This window comes from Podarcis muralis, chromosome 12, assembly GCF_964188315.1.
Source record: "Podarcis muralis chromosome 12, rPodMur119.hap1.1, whole genome shotgun sequence".
In the NCBI taxonomy this organism is placed as follows: Eukaryota; Metazoa; Chordata; class Lepidosauria; order Squamata; family Lacertidae; genus Podarcis; species Podarcis muralis.
In genome coordinates, this window is record NC_135666.1 from 3,117,515 (window position 1) to 3,136,754 (window position 19,240).

Sequence of the window (19,240 nt, forward strand, 5' to 3'; positions counted from 1 at the left end):
CGCCGCCACCCCCCCCCCTTCAGGATGGGTTGCCTGGAGTTACAGGACTCGGGCTCTGCAACCGGGCGAGCCAGGAGCAGGTGGGGCGGAGAGAGATGCAACCTCCCCTTCACACGCACACGCGCAAAATCAAGAGTCAGGATGCTTCCCTGGGCTCCCCAAGAGGTGCGATCCAGCGCTCGTCTTCCTTCGCTGCCGAGGAGGAGGAGGAAAGGGTTGAGCTCTCCGATTCCAGGAGAACTGCTCCTCCTGCTGCATCCCGAGCCCCCTGCTCCCTCCTGGGGCTTCCCTGATCCTGGAGAAAAGTTCAAATTCCTCAAGGATCTGGCTTGTGAATGGGGCGGGGGCGGAAGGGAGGAGGAGAGCGTTGCGCCCCCTCGCTTCTCCAAAGCAGGGGATGCATGAGGGTCCCAGCCTGACAGAGGGTCCCAGCCTGACGGTGAACTTCTTGGCTGAGTGGGGAGTGGGTGCACGCCCTTAGACCCTCCCTACCCAATCCCCCCTCGCCCCACCTCGGAGCCCCCACTGATTTCTCAGCCAGCGCAGAGGAGGGGATTGGGGTCTTCCCCGTTTCAGAGCCAAGAAGCTCCGCACATCCCTGTGACTTGAATTTTAAGGCACTTTTGCGTCCTCATCCCTGGTATAAGAGCAGGCGGGAAGGAAGTCCGCCAAATCCTTTTTCTAGGTCGTCTGCTTTAGTGAGCCACTTCTGCTAACTAACGCTGCTGAACCTTCCAACAGCCACCCAGTTGAAGGCCATTCCCAGATTCACTGGTGCTCTGAAAGCCAAGCTGGAAGCCAACCCTGTTCTTCCCAGCAGTTTGGGTGCCCTTGGACCCAAAAGTGCAGGGTTCACTGGCTAGGAGATTTATTCATTTTTAAGTAATTGCTTTGGTTCACCCCAGGTCCCTCTCCATCTGAGCTGAAAGCAGCAACCCCCGGAGAATAAGACCCACGGGCAGCACTGCAGGGCTGTTGTGTTGCAGCTGGGCAAGGAAGGGGGTGGGAGATCCTCTCTCAGCCCCCCCTCCATCACTCATGCAAAATCATGCTGCAAGTCTGCTACCTGATTTCCACCTCTAGAGGTGCAAACCTTTCCAGAAATCACGTTCAGCCTATTCACCATGCATGGGGAGCATTCTGTACCGTATATCTAAAAGACTATAAGAATCTAAAAGAAACTAAAGGAGGGGTTAGGAGCATTAAATGGATGTGGATCAGCATAAAAGATGAGTATATAAAAGACTACAACTATCAGTTTAGAGAGCACTATGATGTGAGTGTTCATGAAATCTAGTTTGTGGTGCAGGTCATAATCCAAAGGATCTTGAGCGCTGCTGTGCAGAACCTGGCAATGTCGTATGTTGTAGCAGGGTTGGGATCTGACAGCAGCAGGGAGGTATAAAATTGTCCTGTGCACCTTGGGGTACTTATGGTGTAATGGGGAGATGATGCTAATACGAATGTCTCTATAGTATAGGCACTGGAGAAGCACATGCTCTGTTGTTTCTGTTTGTCCAGAGTCACAGGGGCATTGCAACTGATACAATGGCAAATAAAATACTAAGCATGTGATTCTTAGGACATTGCACCCAGACAATCCGGTTTGTTCATTAGTTTATTAGGAAATTAGTTTGTTTTTCTCCTGACAGCTCAAAGGAAGTTGGTGGGCTGGCTTTAAAAATCCCCAGCTTTGCTAAAGGGGAGATATTGAGAGAAACGATTACAATGGTAATGTAACAGGTAAAGCACTGCACCACACACACATAAGGCGATAAATACTTTTCTGTAGCTGACACCCTTGCGAGCTTTCCCTTTCCCCTCTCCCTTGGCCCTTTTCCTGCAGATTTAAGATCCAAGCGCTGCCTCCATGATGGGCATCTCCAGGTATGGCTCTGCATTCCCCTGGACCATCTCCAGGACCATCTCCATCAGCTCAGAGACGTGGTCCTCCCGTTCTCCTAATGCCGCCCTGTTATTAAAAGCGCAGAAGCGCCCCCCGCATTCTTGGATCAACTTCCGGACAGCCTCGTTATCTGACTGCATCACGTAATCCTGCAAGGAGTTGCCTTCTAAGGCTTCTTTGCGGGTGAACAAGAGGATGGTGTGCTTCATGGCCTCCCTCCCAAACATCTCCCGGACTCGCTGGGCTGCCTCCTCGTCCTCCAACGGCCCACTTGGGTCACAAACACGAGCGCATGAGGGCCAGGCTGAGAGAGGTCAAGGCAGCGCTTGGTCTCCTGGTCCAGCCTTTCATCGCAAGCTCCTGTGCCCAAAATATCCGCTGTGTCAATCACGGACACAGGATGGCCTCTCCAAGTGGAAGACGCCCTTTGGCAGGACAAGTTGGTTGTCCTGGCCTGAAGTTTTGAATCAAAGAGCTTCTGGCCAAGGATGCTGTTTCCTGTGGCGCTTTTCCCGCCTCCAGTCTTGCCCACAAGGACGATCCTCAGTTCTCCCCTATTTCCTGCGGGTTTTGAAAGACAGCGAAGAGCTGGTCAGCAAAAATATCAGAGCAACCACTTCTAGTGAGATCCCTCTTAATATGTGATTGTTGAGAATTATGTTGTTTTCTGATCCTCAGAGAAAATGACTGCATATGTAAAGCACACACATGTATAAATAAAAGCAGAAGAAGAACAGATTGGGAAAAATTTGTGTACAGCTGATAAATTCAACAATGTAAATAAGTTTTGATGGATGCAATAATGGAATACTGAATGGTTTAGTTTTTTGTAAAAAAAAACAGTGGTACCTCGGGTTAAGTACTTAATTCGTTCTGGAGTTCCGTCCTTAACCTGAAACTGTTCTTAACCTGAAGCACCACTTTAGCTAATGGGGCCTCCCGCTGCTGCCGTGCCGCCAGAGCACAATTTCTGTTCTCATCCTGAAGCAAAGTTCTTAACCTGAAGCACTATTTCTGGGCTAGCAGAGTCTGTAACCTGAAGCGTACCTGAAGGTACAACTATATGCAGGGATTTATAATATGCATCTTGAATTTGAACAAGCGCTAGTTCCTTTTCCCAGCTCTGGTCAGTGCAGGCAAGAATGAACCGGGCGAACCAGTGGCCTGGTGCAGCCGAGGGCATCTTTCTAGGTTCCTGCAGATGTGCGTCAGGATGGCATTCCACCCAGCCACCTCCCACCTCCCCAAATCCCAAAATATTACACATTGGTATAACAATAGTTTTTCTGCAAATAAATAAAATAAACGTCATTGGGGGTGCCGTGAAAAACTCCTGCGAAATAGATCTGGAATAATCCACCCCACCCCAAGCAGTCAATCTGCCTCTGAGTTATTTGAACCCTTCCTTACCTAGAATCATAGAATCATAGAGTTGGAAGAGACCCCAAGGGCCATCGAGTCCAACCCCCTGCCAAGCAGGAAACACCATCAGAGCACTCCTGACATATGGTTGTCAAGCCTCTGCTTAAAGACCTCCAAAGAAGGAGACTCCACCACACTCCTTGGCAGCAAATTCCACTGTCGAACAGCTCTTACTGTCAGGAAGTTCTTCCTAATGTTTAGGTGGAATCTTCTTTCTTGTAGTTTGGATCCATTGCTCCGTGTCCGCTTCTCTGGAGCAGCAGAAAACAGCCTTTCTCCCTCCTCTATGTGACATCCTTTTATATATTTGAACATGGCTATCATATCACCCCTTAACCTCCTCTTCTCCAGGCTAAACATGCCCAGCTCCCTTAGCCGTTCCTCATAAGGCATCATTTCCAGGCCTTTGACCATTTTGGTTGCCCTCCTCTGGACACGTTCCAGTTTGTCAGTGTCCTTCTTGAACTGTGGTGCCCAGAACTGGACACAGTACTCCAGGTGAGGTCTGACCAGAGCAGAATACAGTGGCACTATTACTTCCCTTGATCTAGATGCTATACTCCTATTGATGAGGCCCAGAATTGCATTGGCTTTTTTAGCTGCCGCGTCACACTGTTGGCTCATGTCAAGTTTGTGGTCAACCAAGACTCCTAGATCCTTTTCACATGTACTGCTCTCAAGCCAGGTGTCACCCATCTTGTATTTGTGCCTCTCATTTTTTTTGCCCAAGTGCAATACTATACATTTCTCCCTGTTAAAATTCATCTTGTTTGTTTTGGCCCAGTTCTCTAATCTGTCAAGGTCGTTTTGAAGTGTCATCCTGTCCTCTGGGGTGTTAGCCACCCCTCCCAGTTTGGTGTCATCTGCAAATTTGATCAGGATGCCCTTGAGTCCATCATCCAAGTCGTTGATAAAGATGTAGAATAAGACAGAACCCTGTGGCACCCCACTAGTCACTCTTCTCCAGGATGAAGAGGAACCATTGATGAGCACCCTTTGGGTTCGGTCAGTCAGCCAGTTACAAATCCACTGAGTGGTAGCATAGTCAAAACCGCATTTTACCAGCTTCTTTACAAGAATATCATGGGGCACCTTGTCAAATGCCTTGCTGAAATCAAGGTAGGCTACATCCACTACGTTCCCTTCATCTACCAGGCTTGTAATCCTGTCAAAAAACGAGATCAGGTTAGTCTGACATGACTTGTTTTTCAGAAATCCATGCTGACTATTGGTGATCACAGCATTCCTTTCTAGGTGCTCACAGACTGTTTGCTTAATGATCTGCTCCAGAATCTTCCCTGGTATTGATGTCAGACTGACTGGGCGGTAATTATTTGGGTCCTCTCTTTTCCCCTTTTTGAAAATAGGGACAACATTTGCCCTCCTCCAGTCTGCCAGGACTTTGCCTGTTCTCCAGGAATTCTCAAAGATGACTGCCAGTGGTTCTGAAATCACATCTGCCAGTTCTTTTAATACTCTTGGATGCAGTTCATCTGGCCCTGGAGACTTGAATACATCTAGACTAGCCAAGTATTCTTGTACTATCTCCTTAGTTATTCTGGGCTGTGTTTCCTCTGCTGAATCATTTGCTCCAAATTCTTCAGGTCGGGCATTGTTTTCTTTATCGGAGAAGACTGAGGCAAAGAAGGCATTGAGGAGTTCAGCCCTTTCTGTGTCCCCTGTTTGCATTTCACCATCTTCTCCTCTGAGTGACCCCACTGTTTCTTTGTTCTTCCTTTTGCTACGGACATACCCATAAAAGCCTTTTTTGTTGCTTTTAACCTCTCTAGCAAGCCTGAGTTCATTCTGTGCTTTAGCTTTTCTGACTTTGTGTCTACACGTGCTGGCTATTTGTTTGAATTCCTCTTTGGTGGTTTCCCCCCTTTTCCATTTTTTGTACACATCCTTTTTTAATCTTAACTCAGTTAAAAGTTCTTTAGATAGCCACCCTGGCTTCTTTAGGCACCTTCCATGTTTCCGTCTCATTGGTATTGCCTGAAGTTGTGCTTCTACTATCTCCCTCTTAACAAACTCCCAGCCATCTTGAACTCCCTTTCCTTTTAGTATTACTGTCCATGGGATCTCACCCAGCACTTCCCTAAGCTTTATGAAGTCGGCTTTCTTAAAGTCGAGAAATTGAGTCCTAGTATGCTTGGCTGCTCCTTTCCGCTGTATAGTAAACTTCAGAAGAGCATGATCACTCGCGCCTAATGATCCTTCCACTTCTACCCCACTAACCAGGTCATCAACATTGGTTAGGACCAGATCTAAAATGGCTGTTCCTCTTGTTGCTTCTCCCACTTTCTGGACAATGAAGTTGTCTGCAAGGGCAGTGAGGAATCTGTTTGACCTTATGCTCTTGGCTGAGTTTGACATCCAACAAATATCCGGGTAATTGAAGTCCCCCATTACTACTATCTCCCTTCCTTTTGCATGCTTGGCCATCTGTTCCAGGAAGGCATCATCTATGTCCTCCGTTTGGCTTGGGGATCTATAGTAAACTCCCACAATGAGGTCACTGTTATTCTTCTCTCCCTTAATTTTGACCCAAATGCTCTCACTTTGGCTTTGAGGTTCTAAATCTTGGATCTCTTCACAGGTATACACATCCCTGACATATAACGCCACTCCTCCTCCTTTCTTGTCTGGTCTGTTTCTTTGAAATAGATTGTATCCCTCCATTATTACATTCCAATCGTGGGATTTATCCCACCAGGTTTCAGTGATTCCTATTATGTCATATTTAGTTTGCTGTACCAGGAGCTCAAGCTCATCTTGTTTATTTCCCATGCTTTGCGCATTAGTGTACAGACATTGAAGTCCATTAATCATTCCCCCGTGTCTCTTATTTAAGGATTTTCTCCTCCCACCACTAGGTCTGCATGCTCTTTGCTCCATTCGGTCTATGACATTTGGATGATCATCTTCATCAATTGATAGACTCCTACCTTCAGGAGCACTGTCTCCCTCCCCCACATTAGTCAGTTTAAAGCCCTCCTGATGAGGTTTCTGAGATTTTTTGCAAAAACATTCCTCCCAACCGTTGTGAGGTGCAGCCCATCGCTTGCCAGAAGTCCATCTTCAAGAAACTGCATTCCGTGATCTAAGAATCCAAACCGTTCCTGTTTGCACCATTTGCGAAGCCAGTTGTTCACTTCCACTATTTTTCCCTCTCTCCCTGGGCCACGTCGTTCAACTGGGAGGACAGATGAGATGACAATTTGTGCATTTAATTGCTTCAATTTCCTGCCCAGAGCCTCGTAATCTCTTTTGATCTTCTGGAGGCTATTGCTTGCAGTGTCATTGGTTCCCACATGAACCAAGAGGAAGGGGTATTTGTCAGTGGGTTTTATGATTCCTTGCAGTCGTTCAGTTACATCTTGGATCTTAGCCCCGGGGAGACAGCACACTTCCCGAGACATCTTGTCAGGCCCACAGATCACTGCTTCTGTTCCCCTCAGTAGGGAATCCCCTATCACCACTACACGCCTCCTCTTAGGTCTGGTCGGGGTTCTTCTGTGAGCTGTCGGTTCCAAGGTCGCCTGGACATTCCCAGAGGACTGCCTTTGCTCCTCGTCTTCATATACCTGATCGACTGTAATGAGGGAGAGATCCTCAAATGGAGTCTGCTCTTCGTCTTCCATGCTAGGGGAAAGGACCTCAAAGCGATTGCGTATTTCTAAACAATCAGAGCGAACCCTGGGCCTCCTACTTCTTTGAGTCACGTTCCTCCTCTGGTCCAGTCCATCTTCCCCTGAAAAAAATGGCAAGAAATCAAGATGATATTCTCAGGCAGCCTTCCATCTGCAAACCCAGCACCCCACCCCTCTGGGGATGAAAATAAATTCCCCGTCCGGAATATTGGGTCCAGCAAGCTTCCCAGTTCAGCTCCGTATCCCTGGAAGCTCTGAGCTGGCCTAGCAGAGTAATGCAGCGGTCCTGAGTCCATGTGAGAAAGGGATAAATCAAGTCCATAGGCAGTTCGTTCTTATCTGCAGTAGCTTTATTTACAAAGCAATAAATCCATCAGAAACCATCGGAAGCTTCTGGCATTTTCCCTCCGTGCTTTTCCCAAAAGCACCCTCACAGCTCCTCTGAGCTGAGCTGTGTCTGTCTCAGTCAGAAGTGAAAGTAGAACTGAACACAGACACACACTGTGACGCATTTCCCTGCATTAAGCTCCTCCCAGAGCTCCTCCCAGATACAGGGCACCACGGAGTTTTAACCCTGCCAGTTCCAAACTCCACACCCCCTCTTGTCCTGCATCTGGGGACAATAGCCAACAATGCTTTCCCCATACACAGACCCTCACAGAACTCCTCGTGCTTCTGGAAGGTTAATGGTTTTGTGAAACCATCAGCGAGGTTCTTGGTTGGGGGACAGTATTTCAGAGCAACTAGCCCCTCACGAACGCTCTGACACACATTTTGAAAACGTATGTCCAAATGTTTCGTCCTCGCCTTGAATTGCCCCGTCTCAGCTAATTTAAGGCATGGTTGATTGTCTTCATGCACCACAACGGGCAGACAATCCTCTTCACAGATTTCTTCGACCAAACACACATAGAACCCCAGCTCTCTGCAAGCATCTGATAGCGCACTGAACTCAGCTTCAGTAGACGAAAGCGCTATGAGACTTTGCTTCCGGGACCTCCACCCAACTACTGAGTCCCCAAACTTCACTAGACCTGATACTGATTTGCGATCCTCAGAGTTAGCCCAATCCGAGTCCACAAAGCAAGTCAGTTTGACTTCTCCTTGAGCTGACAACCTAAGACAAAAGTCTTTGGTTTCCTGCAAATACCTCAGAACTCTCTTGATGCCATTCCAGGCTTGTACACTAGGACTTGCAGCCTCTCTACTGAGCAGATTGACAGCAAATGCTATGTCTGGTCTGCTCCACTGGGACAAATACAACAGACTCCCTAGAGCTGACTGAAACACTTCAGTATTTTCGAACGCAGCGCGTTCTACTTGCTGACTGTCCTTCACAAAACTAGTCTCCATAGGACTTCTCACTCCTGCACAATCACTCATCCTAAACTTCTCAAGCAACTGTTCAATCTTACCTTTCTGGCAAAGCAAAAAACTACCATCCTCAGTCCTCGCTATCTGGACGCCTAGGTAAGACTTGACATCTCCAAGCTGCTTCAGCTTGAACCGTTTTCCAAGCTCTTTAGCAAACTTCTCCACCTGTTCACCTGTCTGTGCCATTGCCAAGATATCATCAACAAACACCTGCACCACTTGCTGTTTTAAGCCTGAACCTCTAATATAAAGACAACTGTCTGCAAGAGATCTCTTAAAACCTAGCTCCTCTAAGGCTTCATGTAGACACATATTCCAATTCCTGGCAGATTGACGTAATCCATAGATGGATTTGTGCAACCGCCACACGACACCTGGCTCACTGACTTCAAACCCTGGAGGAGGAAGCATGTACAACTCCTCCTTGAGATCTGAGTTCAGGTAGGCGACATCTACATCAAAATGGTTCACCTTCCAACCTCTCTGTGCTGCTATCGCCAAAAGCATTCTCAGAGTCTCTGCTCTCGAGGTTGGCGAATACACTTCCGTGAAGTGTACCCCCTTTTTCTGTGAGAATCCTCGGGCCACTAATCTCGCTTTATACTGTGGTTCTCCTGCTTCTGTGGGTTTCAATCGGTAAACCCATCTGCAAGTAACAGCTCGCTGGTTAGCCGGCAGCTGTGTGAGTGAGAACACACCATGAGACTCCATTGAGTTCATCTCCTTCTGCATCGCCTCGCGCCATTTGCTAGCTTCTTGCTGAGGCAACTTCTGAACATCCTCAAAGGATTCAGGTTCACACCTAGCCACACCAACCCAAACACTAGTGGCTTCATACCTTTCAGGTGGCTTTCCTTTCGTTGATCTTGCTGACCTCCTCAGCGTGAATTCTGGAACTGCGCCTGATTCACCTGGATCAACCCTACCATCTCCTGTGTCAGAAACCTCCCCCTCTGACCTGCTGCGCCTTTTTGGCCTCACAACTGGTTCTGCAGGCGGGGATGGCTCACTCTTTGGCTCAGACTTGACAGAAACCTGTGGAGGGGTCCTGGGACTCCCTTTTGGAGAAACTGGCGCTGGACCCTGTTGCTGTGGACCGTGCGCATCAGCAGCCGGTTCAGCCTCGCCTTCCTCCTCTTCCTCATCTGAGTCTGACAGAACATCTGGGTTCCCGTGAAGACGTTTCCACCCACTCTGCTCGCAAAACTCAGCATTGCCGCTAATAAGCAGCTTAGACTGGTTGCCAGTAGGGTATGCGAAACGCCACGCCTTTGAACCCGGCTCATAGCCCACAAAGATCATTTTCCTAGACCTTGGCTCACCCTTTCTGCGCATGGCCTTTGGAGTGAGAACCCAAGCCGGAGACCCAAAAACATGAAAAAACCCCACCTTCGGCTTCTTCTGATGCAACAAAAAATACGGTGTGTTGCCTACACTGGAATTGTACACCCTATTCTGCACAAAACATGCTGTCCGATAACTCTCAGCCCAAAAACGCTGTGGCAACCCCGAATCTGCCAACATTGCGTTTGCTGATTCCTGTAGTGTGCGAAACTTCCTCTCTGCAATCCCATTCTGTTGCGGACTGTAGGGGGCAGTCAATCGATGACTGATACCCTTCTGCCTGAAAAACGATTGCAGCGCAGAACCTGTGAACTCACCCCCGCGATCAGATTGAAAGGAAATCACCCTGGTAGAGAACTGCAGCTCTATCGCTGTGATCCAATCTCTGATCAGTGCAGCTGCTTCTGACTTACATTGAAGCGCAAAAACCCAAGAAAACCTCGAAAAATCGTCAATCAGAACCAAAACCCATTTCGACCCAGCTAAAGAAGGTGTTGGCATGGGTCCTGACAAATCTGCATGCACAAGTTCAAAGGGTTTGTTGGTTCGCCTCTCTGACCTGGGGTATGAGCATGTTGTGACCTTAGATTGCTTACAGGCTTGACAATCAAGGTATCTGTCACATGCCTTGAACCTACAACCAATGGTGTTCTCTGCGGCTTTTCGCACAGACGACCACCCAGCGTGACAAAATTTTCGGTGCCACAGATGAATACAATCATTGTGTGGTGGGACATTAGCACACTGCACTTGTGCGTCTTCAATGGACTTTCCACTAGCCCCATTTTCCACCAGCCCCATTTTTCCACCAGTCCCATTTTCCACTAGTCCCACTTCTCCACCAGCCCCATTTTCAACAGGCATCTGCACCAGAAAGAGTCGCGACGTCGCGGGGCTCTCCCAGGGCTAGCGAAGCGCCGCGCTAATCCCGAAGCTTGGGGCTTCGGGATTAGCGCTCCGCTAGCCGTGTCTAGGCTGCAGATAGCAGCCTGCTTCCCGGAGCGCCAGGCGCCCTGAAAGCAGAGCTCCAGGCGCTTCGGGAACACATCCACAGCGTGGGGAGCCTTGCAGGAATTCCCCACAGGGCTCCCCACACTGTGGATAGCAGCCTGCTGCCTGGCGGGTGGGGCGCCCTGAAGCAGAGCACCCCTCGCGCCAGGCATACATCCGCAGAGTGGGGAGCCTTGCAGGAATTCCCCACAGGGCTCCCCACGCTGCCGATAGCAGCCTGCTGCCTGGCGGGTGGGGCGCCCTGAAGCAGAGCGCCCCTCGCGCCAGGCATATATCCGCAGAGTGGGGAGGCTTGCAGGAGTTCCCCACAGGGCTCCCCACGCTGCGGATAGCAGCCTGCTGCCTGGCGGGTGGGGCGCCCTGAAGCAGAGCGCCCCTCGCGCCAGGCATACATCCGCAGAGTGGGGAGGCTTGCAGGAGTTCCCCACAGGGCTCCCCACGCTGCGGATAGCAGCCTGCTGCCTGGCGGATGGGGCGCCCTGAAGCAGAGCTCCCCGCCCGCCGGACAGACATCGGCCAGCCCCACAAGCTTGGGGACAGCAGGGAGGCGCAGCGCCAATATCCCGCTGTTCCTCGACCTGGTTCGGTTTCCCTGACCTGCTTTTGGGGGGGAAAATAAAGGGGAAAATTTTTTCCTTTATTTCCCCCCAAACAAACTAGGTGCGTCCTATGGTCCGGTGCGTCCAATCGTGCGAAAAATACGGTAGATCATTTCCCAGAAGGCCTTAATCTTCGGGCAGGTCCACCAAAGGTGGTAGAAGGTACCTTCAGTTTCATTACATTTCCAGCATTTGTTATTGGGCAAATGATAGATCTTTGCTAACTTGGCTGGGGTCATGTACCACCTGTAAATCATTTTCATAATGTTTTCTCTTAAGGCATTACATGCTGTAAATTTAACACCGGTGGTCCATAACTGCTCCCAGTCAGCAAGCACGATGTCATGACCAATATCTTGTGCCCATTTAATCATAGCTGATTTCACCATTTCATCTTGAGTATTCCACTTCAACAGCAAGTTATACATTCTTGACAGATTCTTAGTATTGGGTTCTAATAATTCTGTTTCTAGTTTTGACCTCTCCACTTGGAATCCCTTTTTCCTGTCCTGCTTAAATACTTCATTTATCTGAAGGTAATGTAACCAATCTCTCACCTTGGACTTTAATTTCTCAAAACTCTGCAATTTTATTTTTTCACCATCTTGTTCTAGAATTTCAGAATATTTAGGCCATTTAGAGCCCATATTAAGTTTTTTCACCTCCTTGGCTTCCATTGGTGATAACCACCTGGGAGTTTTACTTTCCAGTAAGTCTTTATACCGCATCCAGACATTGTATAATGCTTTCCTAACAATATGGTTTTTAAAGCCTTTGTGCAGTTTTACCTTGTCATACCATATATATGCATGCCAACCAAATCTATTATCAAACCCTTCCAAGTCCAAAATGTCTGTGTTCTCAAGAAGCAGCCAGTCTTTCAACCAGCAAAACGCTGCTGATTCATAGTAGAGTCTTAAGTCCGGCAGGGCAAATCCCCCTCTATCTTTTGCGTCTGTTAGGGTCTTAAATTTTATTCTGGGCTTTTTGCCCTGCCAGACAAATTTAGATATGTCTTTCTGCCACTTCTTGAAACAGTCCATCTTGTCCATTATCTGTAATGTCTGAAACAAAAACAGCATTCTAGGCAATACATTCATCTTAATAACAGCAATTCGGCCTAACAAGGAAAGTTTCAACCTTGACCATATGTCTAGATCTTTCTTTACTTCTGTCCAACATTTATCATAATTGTCTTTAAATAAGTTCACATTTTTAGATGTTAAGTTCACCCCCAGGTACTTCACTTTCTTTGCTATCCCTAAGCCTGTTTCACTCTGGAATCTCTCTTTTTCAATATTTGTTAGATTTTTCTCCAGCACTTTGGTTTTCTGTTTGTTCAATTTAAATCCTGCTACCTGACCAAATATCTCAATTAGTTCTAAAACTCTTTTAGTACTAATATCTGGCTGTTGTAGGGTCAATACCAAATCATCTGCGAATGCCCTTAATTTGTACTCTTTTGCTCCAACCTGAATTCCTTTAACCAACTGGTCCCCTCTAATCATATTTAGCAAAACCTCCAGGACTGATATAAAAAGTAGAGGGGATATTGGGCATCCCTGTCGTGTTCCTTTTTCTATAGATATTTCTTCCGTAACCACATTGTTTACAATTAACTTTGCTTTCTGTTCAGAATATATTGCACCTATACCGTTTTCAAAACCTTGGCCTACCCCCATCCCTTGGAGATTCTTCTTCATAAAACTCCAACAGATATAGTCAAAGGCTTTCTCCGCATCCACAAAAATCAATACAGCTTTCCTGTTAATGTTCACTTCCAACAATTCCAAAATATCTATTATATTCCTCACATTGTCTGACATATGTCTTCCTGGGAGAAAGCCAGCTTGATCCCTATGAATCTCTCCTATCAACACTTTCTTCAGTCTTTTTGCCAAAATGTCTGCAAAAATTTTGTAATCCACATTAAGTAATGATATAGGGCGGTAGTTTTTAACCTGGTTCTTTTCAGTCTCAGTTTTCGGTATAAGTGAAATGAAAGCTTCTTTCCACGATTCCGGTGCCTTTTTCCCCTCCAATATTTCATTACAAACTTCCTTCAATGGTTGCACCAACCATTCCTTCAACGCTTTATAGTATCTAGCCGTCAAGCCGTCTGGTCCTGGAGATTTTCCCATTTGCATCTTTTGAATGGCACCCTCTATTTCTTGTTCTGTTATTTTCTCATTCAATATCAATTTACTTTGTTCTGAAATTTTTGGTAGTCCATATTTTTTGAGAAATACTTCTATTTCTTGTTCGTCAACTGGCCCTTGTGCATATAATTTTCTAAAAAAACTTTGAAAACAATTACTTATCTCATTTGGTTTATAAATGTTCTTTCCATCCATCTCTAAGCTGGTCACTGTATTCAATTTTTGCCTCTTTTTCAGTTGCCATGCAAGAAGCTTCCCACATTTGTCTGCTGATTCAAATGTCCTTTGTCTCATTTGCCTAATTTTCCATTCTATTTCTTGGTTCATCAACTCCATATATTGCATCTGGTAATACTTAATTTCTCTCAAAATCTCATGAGACTTTGGTTTTGACCTCAGTTTCTTTTCTCCTTCCTTCATTTTTCCAGGATTTTTTCTTTCTTCTCATTTTGTTTTTTCTTCTTTATCTTGTTCTGTTGTATTAGGAAGCCTCGCATCACAGCTTTACTTGCGTCCCAGATTGTTCTTTTTTCCACTTCTGTTCTTAAGTTTATTTCAAAGTAATCTTTCAATGTTTTGGGGGGCTTTTTGTAGATCTCTTCATCTCTAAATAGGGTGTCATTCATTCTCCATCTGAAGGATCCAGTTGTTGTCAGTTTCATTTCCATCTTTACAGCATTATGGTCGGAGCAGGTCTTTGGGCAGATTTCTACCTTTTTTATCTTTGGTGCCATAGTACTAGTTACCCAAATTTGGTCAATTCTTGTCCAGGTCATTTTTGCTTCGGAGAAAAAAGTTCCCTCTCTCTCGAGAGGGTTCCTAGTTCTCCAAATATCAATCAAGTCCATATTTTCAGTCATTTCAAAAAAGGTCTTTGGTAACCTTCCTTCTTTGGAGATTACCTGTCTTTGTGCTTTGTCCATATTTGTAGAAACCACTCCATTCATGTCTCCCATCATTATTACTTTGTAGTCAAGATAGTCCATTAAAGTCTCATGTAACTTCTTAAAAAATTCCGCCTTCCCATCGTTTGGTGCATATATTCCAATTATCAAGTATTTTTCTCCTTGAAGTTGTATCTCAATTGCCAAATATCTTCCTTCTTCATCTTTAAATTTCATCTTTGGGGCCAATTTTTCTTTTGCATAGATCACCACTCCTCTTTTCTTAACTTTATCTGACGAAACAAATTCCTGTCCTAATCTTTTATTTACAAGCAGTTTTCTGTGTGTTCTAGTTACGTGGGTTTCTTGTAAACATATCAAGTCCAATTGTTCTCTTTTCAGAATATGAAAAACTTGACGTCTTCTCCTGGGAAGGTTCAAACCATTGCAGTTCCAGCTGAGAAGTTGCAGAGACATTTTGTTATTGGGTATTTATTCCTCCGACTGCTCCAAGTTGTTGTTCCTCTTCGGTCGGTGGTTCTAGTCCAAATGATAAATTTGCAATATCTGTTAGTCCTCCTCCTTCTGATGTTGGATCTACTGTTCCTTTCTGCAGGTCCTCTTGATTTCTCTCCAAAAAGTATTCTTTATCTTGAACTGTTCTTATTTTCACCTTTTCCCCTTTGTAGTTTAAGGCATCGTTTCCAGGCCTTTGACCATTTTGGTTGCCCTCCTCTGGACACGTTCCAGTTTGTCAGTGTCCTTCTTGAACTGTGGTGCCCAGAACTGGACACAGTACTCCAGGTGAGGTCTGACCAGAGCAGAATACAGTGGCACTATTACTTCCCTTGATCTAGATGCTATACTCCTATTGATGAGGCCCAGAATTGCATTGGCTTTATTAGCTGCCGCGTCACACTATTGGCTCATGTCAAGTTTGTGGTCAACCAAGACTCCTAGATCCTTTTCACATGTACTGCTCTCAAGCCAGGTGTCACCCATCTTGTATTTGTGCCTCTCATTTTTTTTGCCCAAGTGCAATACTTTACATTTCTCCCTGTTAAAGTTCATCTTGTTTGCTTTGGCCCAGTTCTCTAATCTGTCAAGGTCGTTTTGAAGTGTCATCCTGTCCTCTGGGGTGTTAGCCACCCCTCCCAGTTTGGTGTCATCTGCAAATTTGATCAGGATGCCCTTGAGTCCATCATCCAAGTCGTTGATAAAGATGTAGAATAAGACAGAACCCTGTGGCACCCCACTAGTCACTCTTCTCCAGGATGAAGAGGAACCATTGATGAGCACCCTTTGGGTTCGGTCAGTCAGCCAGTTACAAATCCACTGAGTGGTAGCATAGTCAAAACCGCATTTTACCAGCTTCTTTACAAGAATATCATGGGGCACCTTGTCAAATGCCTTGCTGAAATCAAGGTAGGCTACATCCACTACGTTCCCTTCATCTACCAGGCTTGTAATCCTGTCAAAAAACGAGATCAGGTTAGTCTGACATGACTTGTTTTTCAGAAATCCATGCTGACTATTGGTGATCACAGCATTCCTTTCTAGGTGCTCACAGACTGTTTGCTTAATGATCTGCTCCAGAATCTTCCCTGGTATTGATGTCAGACTGACTGGGCGGTAATTATTTGGGTCCTCTCTTTTCCCCTTTTTGAAAATAGGGACAACATTTGCCCTCCTCCAGTCTGCCAGGACTTTGCCTGTTCTCCAGGAATTCTCAAAGATGACTGCCAGTGGTTCTGAGATCACATCTGCCAGTTCTTTTAATACTCTTGGATGCAGTTCATCTGGCCCTGGAGACTTGAATACATCTAGACTAGCCAAGTATTCTTGTACTATCTCCTTAGTTATTCTGGGCTGTGTTTCCTCTGCTGAATCATTTGCTCCAAATTCTTCAGGTCGGGCATTGTTTTCTTTATCGGAGAAGACTGAGGCAAAGAAGGCATTGAGGAGTTCAGCCCTTTCTGTGTCCCCTGTTTGCATTTCACCATCTTCTCCTCTGAGTGACCCCACTGTTTCTTTGTTCTTCCTTTTGCTACGGACATACCCATAAAAGCCTTTTTTGTTGCTTTTAACCTCTCTAGCAAGCCTGAGTTCATTCTGTGCTTTAGCTTTTCTGACTTTGTGTCTACACGTGCTGGCTATTTGTTTGAATTCCTCTTTGGTGGTTTCCCCCCTTTTCCATTTTTTGTACACATCCTTTTTTAATCTTAACTCAGTTAAAAGTTCTTTAGATAGCCACCCTGGCTTCTTTAGGCACCTTCCATGTTTCCGTCTCATTGGTATTGCCTGAAGTTGTGCTTTTACTATCTTCCTCTTAACAAACTCCCAGCCATCATGAACTCCCTTTCCTTTTAGTATTTTTTTTTAAATTCTTTTTATTAAGCTATTTTGGGGTTTTTTAAGAGAAAAACAACATAAAGTAAAACAAAACCACGAACGTACAAAAAAAGAGAACAAAAGTACATAAATAAACAACAGAGAGAAACATTAATTCATAGCATAACGTTAAATTGACTTCCCTCCACCATGATTTGAGCTATATCCCCACATTATCTTCTGCGGTATCCTTTTACAACCTTTATCTATACATCGCAGGTTTTATGTTACACCTACTGTGATTTTAATGTTTCCTAAATTTGTTTCCATGTATGTAATAAATTTGTTCCAATCGTTAATAAATTTTACATTTTTTTGATGCCTGATCTTCTGTGTCATCTTTGCTAGTTCTATATATTCAAATAACTTAATTTGCCATTCTCTAATAGTTGGGATATTAGGTGTTTTCCAGTTTTGTGCTAGCAATATCCTGGCTGCTACCGTTGCGTATTGGAACATAGTTTGGTCTTCTTTCCTGATCTCGTCTCCAACCATTCCTAGAGAAAGGCTTCGGGTTTTTTAGGAAAAGTATATTTCAAAATCTTTTTAGTTCATCATAGATATGTCCCCAAAACCTTTTCACTTCTTCACAGGCCCACCACATGTGATGGAAATCACCCTCTTTTGTTTTGCATTTCCAGCAAGTTTTGTCTCCGGTCTTATACATTTTCTCCAGTTTCACTGGGGTGATGTACCATCGGTACATCATTTTTTCCATATTTTCTCGGAGTCCAACACAAGCTGTGAATTTCATGTCCTTATTCCAGAGTTTCACCCACCTGTCGTAATCTAGATTATATCCAAGATCCATGGCCCACTTGATCATAACCACCTTCACCTCTTCATCCTTGGTATCCCAATCTAGTAATTGATTATACATTTTGGATAAAAGTTTGGAGTTTCCTTCTAGTATTTCCACCTGATATTTGGATTTTTTCTCATTCATCCCTATTTTTTTATGCTCATTCCATAAGGCATTAATTTGATGAAACTGTAACCATCCCGTTAATTTATCCTTTAAATCTTCATATGGTCTGATTTTCCATCCTTTATCTGATCTTACCAGGAGGTCTTCATAGGTCCACCTTTGACTTTCCATGTTTAGTTTTTTAATTGTTAGGATATCAATTGTTGATAACCACCAGGGGGGTGTCTTTTTCTCCCTTTCCTTTTAGTATTACTGTCCATGGGATCTCACCCAGCTCTTCCCTAAGTTTTATGAAGTCGGCTTTCTTAAAGTCGAGAAATTGAGTCCTAGTATGCTTGGCTGCTCCTTTCCGCTGTATAGTAAACTTCAGAAGAGCATGATCACTCGCGCCTAATGATCCTTCCACTTCTACCCCACTAACCAGGTCATCAACATTGGTTAGGACCAGATCTAAAATGGCTGTTCCTCTTGTTGCTTCTCCCACTTTCTGGACAATGAAGTTGTCTGCAAGGGCAGTGAGGAATCTGTTTGACCTTATGCTCTTGGCTGAGTTTGACATCCAACAAATATCCGGGTAATTGAAGTCCCCCATTACTACTATCTCCCTTCCTTTTGCATGCTTGGCCATCTGTTCCAGGAAGGCATCATCTATGTCCTCCGTTTGGCTTGGGGATCTATAGTAAACTCCCACAATGAGGTCACTGTTATTCTTCTCTCCCTTAATTTTGACCCAAATGCTCTCACTTTGGCTTTGAGGTTCTAAATCTTGGATCTCTTCACAGGTATACACATCCCTGACATATAACGCCACTCCTCCTTTCTTGTCTGGTCTGTTTCTCTGAAATAGATTGTATCCCTCCATTATTACATTCCAATCGTGGGACTTATCCCACCAGGTTTCAGTGATGCCTATTATGTCATATTTAGTTTGCTGTACCAAGAGCTCAAGCTCATCTTGTTTATTTCCCATGCTTTGCGCATTAGTGTACAGACATTGAAGTCCATTAATCATTTCCCCGTGTCTCTTATTTAAGGATTTTTTCCTCCCACCACTAGGTCTGTGTGCTGTTTGCTCCATTTGGTCTATGACATTTGGATGATCATCTTCATCAATTGATAGACTCCTACCTTCAGGAGCACTGTCTCCCTCCCCCACATTGGTCAGTTTAAAGCCCTCCTGATGAGGTTTCTGAGATTTTTGGCAAATACATTCCTCCCAACCATTGTGAGGTGCAGCCCATCGCTTGCCAGAAGTCCATCTTTAAGAATCTGCAGTCCGTTATCTAAGAATTCAAACCGTTCCTGTTTACATCATCATCGTCATCATCTACCAATAAAGATTCAGCAGGTGTGTTCTGTTTCAATTTTTTAAAGCTTGCTGAAAACCTTTCTACTCCACCAGGCCTGTGCAGACCATTAAGAATACATATTTCCACAATTATTGCTGTAGGTAAAAAAACAGTACTTTTATTCAGCCAGAACTTGCCAGAACTCAGTTCTGGCACCTCTCAGGTGGGCACCATTGCATTATAAGAGAACAAGGGAAGCATTCATGGAGAGTTCTGGCAT

General features: G+C 45.2%; 1 protein-coding gene across 1 annotated transcript in view; it reads right to left on the reverse strand.

Moving 5' to 3' along the window:
• Positions 1 to 1,440: 1,440 nt before the first annotated feature.
• The window catches only part of LOC114607877 (GTPase IMAP family member 2-like), a 56,851-nt gene continuing 39,051 nt past the window's right edge, over positions 1,441 to 19,240 (reverse strand). The window contains 2 exon segments of the mRNA XM_077916673.1: positions 1,441 to 2,168; positions 2,171 to 2,467. Of these exon segments, the coding sequence (XP_077772799.1) occupies positions 1,849 to 2,168; positions 2,171 to 2,467 (617 nt within the window). The 3' untranslated portion in view covers positions 1,441 to 1,848.